Source organism: Astyanax mexicanus, chromosome 10, assembly GCF_023375975.1.
Source record: "Astyanax mexicanus isolate ESR-SI-001 chromosome 10, AstMex3_surface, whole genome shotgun sequence".
NCBI lineage: Eukaryota > Metazoa > Chordata > Actinopteri > Characiformes > Acestrorhamphidae > Astyanax > Astyanax mexicanus.
Window position 1 is genome coordinate 6,412,942 of NC_064417.1, and position 6,805 is coordinate 6,419,746.

Here is a 6,805-nt window from a genome sequence, read left to right on the forward strand (position 1 = left end):
TGATATGCCTAAAATTTGTGATGAACTAGTCGTGTCCACAAAATGTTTAATATTAATCAAATTTTAGAAAAATCTTTCATTCTTTAATTGATTAATTTTAACTGACTAATCTGTCATTTCTCTACTGAAGCAATTAGGTGCTTTTATCTGGGGAAACTTGAGTTTTTTGAGGATGGTAACTTATCCTGTACAACAGAGGAAACTCTTGGTCTTCCTTTCCTGGGGCGGTTCTGATGAGAGCTAACCTTTTTGATGCTCTTTGCAATTGAATTTGAGGGGTTTTTTTAACTTCTTGAATTTTTTGGACTGACTGTACTTTCATTGCTCATTTATTTTTCTTTATTTGATTGAGTATTTTTTTTTATTTAATTGAGTAGAATATTACTCAAAAAGAGGGCTATTTACTGTATTCAAAACTAAAACTGTATACAAAATGCTAAAATGTGCAAACCTGTCATCCTAGCAAGAGGTGCTACTTTGAAAAATCTTAAATATAAAACATATTCTGATTTGTTCAACACTTTTTTGTTAACTAAATAATTTCATATGTTTTTCTTTATAGATTGATTAACTTTTATTTTTAATCTACAATGCAGAACATTTTAAAATAATAAAAAATACTGAATTTAAGTTTAAGTGTATCATTACAGAGAGACTAGACACCCAGGTAAAACTATAAAATGGCTTAAATCAGTTTATTTAAAAGTAGTCTGGCCATTGTCAGCCAATTGTAATAGTGTGGCCAGCATCGCTTGATGCTTTTCAGGCATACAATAAAAATATATCAGCATGTATCAGTTTAAAATATTGGCTGGACTGGCCAATGCTGATGATATAAAAAGCAATTATTGGCCGATACTGATATAATTCCTGTATTATTTGTCTTCTGCACTTTTTTAATTACCCATCATCCCGCTAGAAATCATGTAAAACGCTGCAATATCCTGTGGGATATTGGTTTCCCTCTTGTACTTTGAACAGTCACCAAGAACACGACAAATACATAAATGAACAAGCTCATGAAGAACTAAAATATTAATAAAAACATTTGAAATCACACAGTTTATAATTTTTGGGTTTTAATATGCAAAAATATTTTTTTTCAAGTATATACATTTCATCTTTTTAAAAACAACATACAAAATAATATAGGACTTTTAATTTATACAATTTAGCATCTACATACTTTAGATTAAACACAGAGAATCTAACAGCAGGAAAGGCGTGAATCTTGATAGGCTATAAAACATTCCATACAACATTTTCCAAAATATTCATACAAAGCAGTGTACAAAAAAAGAGGGTTAGGGCTGCAAAAAAAGCAGCAAAGAGCCACAGTGTGGGCTATTCCTTTACCTCAGCCTGAGGGTCAGAGCTGAGACTCATTCTGAAGGAATATAAGCATTCTGCTAAAACAGTAGTGTCTTTTTTTCCATCAGCACACACTTCTCTCAGTGTTTTGTTTTGTCGTGCTTTAAGATAGAAGAGAAATGTAGCTAAAGTAGTACCTTAAAAAAAGCAGCTAAAGCGTAGCTGCTAACAGAAGTGTAGCCTGGCTGCGTACGAAATCGACCACTTGTACAAAAAACTGTGCGCTAAAAAGATTGGCGTGCTTTAGTAATGTTCATCAAATTAAGTTAGTATTTATTTATAGTCCTAAATACTCTGAACAGCGAACAAGCCAGTGCTTAGCGCGGTTAGCGGGTAATGCTAATGCTGCTCCAGCAGCGCTAGCCAGGGTTAGCAGCAGGCTACAGGCCAATATTAGTAACCTCTGAACAGCGAAACAGCTAGCGTTTAGCGCTGTATTTCAGCTGAGTGGCTTTACTGCTCCTTAATACTCGAATGGTAAAATTATTATATAAGGAGAACTGGATTATAAGGCGCACTGATGATTTTTGGGAAAATTAAAGGATTTTAAGTGCACCTTTTAGTGTGAAAAATACAGTAATTGAAAGTACTAGTACTAGTACTTTTTTGCATTAGTGAAGTGCACTGCAGAGTGCAGTTTAGTCATGTGAACAACGTTAGCATGTTAGCTTCTTAGCTTGTCACGAAGCACAAACTGCCATCTTTTTTTCAGAGAAAATTTAATTGAATGCAGTGGTTTAGTTTTATATTTAGTTTTGAGTCATTTTGGAGCATTTCTATTGGTCAATTCAACAAGAAATGAATGTTTGTATGTTGTAAAGTACAACAGCTAGATTCAGAATATGTCAAATGACATGAAACCAACCCTTAAAACGGACTGATTCTCAACCCTTTATGATGTAATAAACAGATTATTTTGTATAAGGTACTATTCAGCAGTAGTAACCCAAAAAGTTTAAGTTTAAATGTGCTTAAATCTCATACTGTTTATCATCTAAACCGAATATTCTGAATACATTCATCCCTGTCAGATGCCCTGCTTTTATTACAGCTGGTAATCAGATTGTAGTGATTGGTTTCGAACGCAGCTCGCAGCTTACACTTCTGTGTGTGTTTAAGTATAAGTACATAATGTGTGTGTGTGTGTGTGTGTGTGTGTGTGTGTGTGGTTATGATACAGTGATTTCTTCATCCTCTGAGTCTGAGAAGTCTGTGTGTTTGCTGCTGGAGGGTGATGGAGGTGAGTCTGATCCCTCTCCCTGAGGACACACCATCATCTCTTCTTCACCGTGGAGCTCCCGCTTCCCGCCCACGTCGCTCAGGTCCGGGTTAGGGTTGGCCTTTGTGGGCAGAGTTTGTTCCCGGCAGCCGCCGGAGGAGAGCAGCTCTCTTTCTTTGGAGTTCCTCCATTTCATCCTGCGGTTCTGGAACCAGATCTTCACCTGGAGAGAGAGGGGAAGAGTGAGTGTCGCTGTGGAGACCGCCTACACAGAGTGCAGAGCCTATATCACACTATATTAGCTATATATAGCTATATATAACACACTATATTACATGTCCAACTGTTTGTTGACACTGGTTCTGTTGGATGCCATTGAGCTACTGATTTGCACTGATTTCTGAAACAAATGTGCAAATGCCCAAAGAAATATATGCCAATAGAATAGGAACAGATCTGGATCAGATAACATAATGAAACTATAGGTCTCATGCCTAATGACAGATTAGAGTTAGAGTAGTACCAAGCCCTTAGAATTGAACTGTGGAGCAGTGGAACTGCTGGTAATATTTTTGGACATAAACTAATGAGATCTAACACTTTTGATAAACACTGGATAAAATAACATAAATTCAGTAAAATGTGTGAAAATAAAATAAATAAACTTTAATAAATATAGTCTGTTACATCTGTTTATTTAGACCAGTGGTTCTCAAACTGTGTTACATGTACCACTCTTGGTATACCAGATTACCTAGGAAAATGTATTGAATGCACAAAAATATTAATAACTTTTGTCATTCTAATTTTAACATCAGGTTTGTTTGTGTCTAGTGCTTAACTTGATATACCCTGTATGTAAGCTTATACTTCAGTTCCTTACTGTTTCATAAGCCCTACAATTGAACCCTGTGGAACACCATTAAAAGTTTTGCTTTGAAAGACAGAGAAGAAGATTTTGGTGCTCTGATTACAAAACAAACCCTTACCTGTGAGTCTTTCAGGCCCAGTTTCGTTGCCAGCTTCTTTCTGTCCGGCTTGCTGATGTACTTCTGTTTCTGGAACATTCTCTCTAATGCTTTTCTCTGCACGTCCGAGAAGACGGCCCTCCTCAGCATCCCTCTCCTGGGCTTTCCCCTCGCCGTCAGCGGCCACGAGAAGGTTCCGGGAATAGGAACCACAGAGGTGGATGCTGTTAGGAAAAAAGAAGGAGAAAGAAAGCCACGTCATTTAGGCTGTCAGAGACAGAGACAGGGCACATCCCAGAGCAGATTCTTGGCCGCTCTGACTGCATTGAATGCAAGCGAGCCGTGTTGAGTGAAGCAGCTAGCCTGGGCTAATTAGCACATTGCTTGGCTCCCAGAAGCATTGGTATGGTAAAAAGGCCCAGCAGCCATTCAGCAGAAGATACAAGTGCTAATGAAGCGTGGACGGTAATTGTGTAGTAATGAACTAACTGAAAAAAGGCTCAAGGCAGGCCACTAAAGCCATATATTACGGCAACAAAAGGGATTTACACTTCGAAACTAAACGCAACTGCAGGCCAAGATCATTTGAAGAATACTGATGGTGGGGTTCTGTTTCTCTTTTTTGCCGCCAAATTATTTTCATTAAATGAACACGAAAAGCTGTTGCTGCTGAGGTTGTGAAAAGGAGCAATCCATTATGGGCTTTCTGAATGAGCGTATACTGTTCCGGGCTTTTCTCAAGGGCTGTTTGGAATGGTATAGATGATGGCAGTGGTGTAGGCCGGATTTATATCCGAGGTTCTCGAGACGTTCTTTCCTGAAGGCCTCTCTGATTCAAATGGTACACGGTTGATCCAGCTAATCATATAATAAAGGACTTCTTGAAGGAATGATTAGATGGGATTAATGGTGGTGTTTTAGGATTGGAGGACGGTTGATGTCCAGAGTTGGAGATATTATTATATAAGATACGATAATATAATAAGATTTATACCAACTTTTTTTCTTATTCCAGATAGATAGATAAATAGTTTCTTAGTGGTTTAAAAATTCTTCACACTTTAAAAATATAATTCTTCATGGAATCAAACATCATTTAAATGGTTATTTGCATCACATTTTCCATTTTAAAAAGTTAATGAAGTTAAAGATATCAAATCTTGTTTAATCAAATTCAATTGTAACCATCATTCTAAACATCTGATCTACCCTGATCTAATCTCACTAATTAGGCGTATTTGTAGATGTAGCAGCATGTGACAATCAAAATGTTGTTTTATACTTTTCCACCAGTCTGCATGGGTATGACCCCTCTCTCTTTTACGCATTCAGGCTCCAGGCAAGTCTCATTGGCGTCCCACGAAGCCACACCGCTATGGTCTTGGGAGAATATTGAAACACTGAATAGCTGCTAATAGGGGAATTAGTCCATGACTGGTAAATGCCTACAAGCAGCATGCTGAAGTCAACACCGGGTGTGTGAGTGTGTGTGTGTGGCTGCCCAGAGGGAGCTGACCAAATTGGTCATGGTGCTTGAAAAGCATTGTTGGCAATCACTCGCTAAAGTGCACTGGCTCGGTGGGAAAAGGAGGCCGTGAAAAGATGGCAGCAGCTTTTCTTGTGAGAAGGGGACCCGCCTTAAATTTGGACCATGACGATCCAAATTAGCCGTAATTTGTAGATTAGGGGGACAAAAATGTGAGCAGTCACTGCCCCTCGCTAAACAGGGCCATCAAATGGGTGAGTCAGTCAAACAGTGAAGGATATCTGCGCCTCCATTCATTTATCATATCGGCCCTCTGGCTCACTGCCACTGTTCTATTCTACCAGATATATTAACCCCTTTCTATCCAGAGTCTCCCTATTACTTTTTTTAGTATAGACTTTAACTATAGAATATAGACTAAAATTAGAAACTAAGGAAGAACACAGAATAATCTATGACAATAAATAAATTAGTTAATTAAAATATAAAAAGTATAAGGTGACCCACCTGGGAAATAAGACGTCCTGATGAATGGATGGAATGAAGAATGAAAATAAGGGAAGGGGAATTCTTTGGCCATGCCATGGATTGTAGGTGGAGACGGTGCTGTTAGACAAAGCAAATAAAGAGAATCGAGATGAGAAACAACTCTATAAGCTAGGCTCCTGTTTACACTGACATATATATATATATATATATTCAACTGAAATGTCTACTATAACTAATCAGGTTGTAGTAATTATATTATAATAATGTAAGGTTAACAACATTCACTTCTACAGATAGATAGATAGATAGATAGATAGATAGATAGATAGATAGATAGATAGATAGATAGATAGATAGATAGATAGATAGATAGATAGATAGATAGATAGATAGATAGAAAAAGCCCATTTAATTTCATTTAATTGAACATGGAATAAGCAAGCATAAATGTGATTGACAAAATCTATAAATGTATTTTTTTCATCAAACATACTTATAGTAATAGATAAATTAATCAATTAATTAATGCCGTCCATGATTCAGAGACAGGCAGACAGACAGACGGACAGGCAGACAGCGCATGCTCACCGTTTCTGGTGGAAGGTGCCAGGATCGCGTTCACTCCGAACTTCAGGTAGCCCTGCTCTCCGGCGCGCGGGGAGCTGCTGCATTTGGGCGCGGGAGAGTGCGCATGACCGGGGTTCAGAGGGCTGAGGGAGCCGAGGGGGCTCAGGCTGGTGGCCCCGGGAGCCGGTGGGGAGGCCCTGGGGCCCGGGACCGCGCTGGAGCAGCTGGAGGGAGGCGAGATACGTAAAAGCTCCTCCATCAGAAAGGACGGCGCGGCCCGGGGCGCGCGCAGAGCCGGACACAGCACGCACGGGGCGAGCACACTGGGCAGCATGACGACCGGCTGGAGGCGACCAACACGCAGCGAGAAAGAGAGATAGACAGATAGACCTGTACACACAGAGCGAGAGAGCAAGCGCGCGCTGTCCTGTCCTGCAGACTGATAGGAGGATGTGTGAACCTGCAGCTCGAGCTCTCCAGCCTCTTTTATAGCGCCGGGTTAGTAAAGCCTTAGCAGGGTGACAGCCCACAACAATGAAGCCCACCAGCACCCCACACCCATCCCCAACACATCGTTCCCCTCACTCTGCGCTCTGATTGGACCAAAGGAGTGCTGTTTATGAAGGGATCAGACTTTGCCAACAGAGAGGTCCGCTGATTTACACAGAGAGACATCTATCTACAGAACCTTAATGAGAACAGGCT

The 6,805-nt window shown here is 39.7% G+C and overlaps 1 protein-coding gene across 1 annotated transcript; it reads right to left on the minus strand.

Annotated features, from left to right (window-relative positions):
- Window positions 1-1,053: 1,053 nt before the first annotated feature.
- Window positions 1,054-6,571, minus strand: dbx1b (developing brain homeobox 1b). The gene is made up of 4 exons (XM_015601505.3): window positions 6,122-6,571; window positions 5,552-5,650; window positions 3,580-3,782; window positions 1,054-2,813 (listed from the first exon to the last, which is right to left on the minus strand). Exons 1-4 carry the CDS (start codon window positions 6,432-6,434, stop codon window positions 2,541-2,543), a joined length of 888 nt encoding a protein of 295 aa, XP_015456991.2. The 5' UTR covers window positions 6,435-6,571; the 3' UTR covers window positions 1,054-2,540.
- Between the last annotated feature and the right edge of the window lie 234 nt (window positions 6,572-6,805).

Bases quoted from the DNA above. Each gene is read 5' to 3' on its own strand.
- dbx1b (XM_015601505.3), bottom strand. From the start codon at position 6,434: ATGCTGCCCAGTGTGCTCGCCCCGTGCGTGCTGTGTCCGGCTCTGCGC. The intron at 5,651-6,121 runs GTGAGCATGCGC...TTTGTCTAACAG, and splicing joins GGCACCTTCCACCAGAAACG to CACCGTCTCCACCTACAATC. The intron at 3,783-5,551 runs GTGGGTCACCTT...TTTTCCTAACAG, and splicing joins CAGGACGTCTTATTTCCCAG to CATCCACCTCTGTGGTTCCT.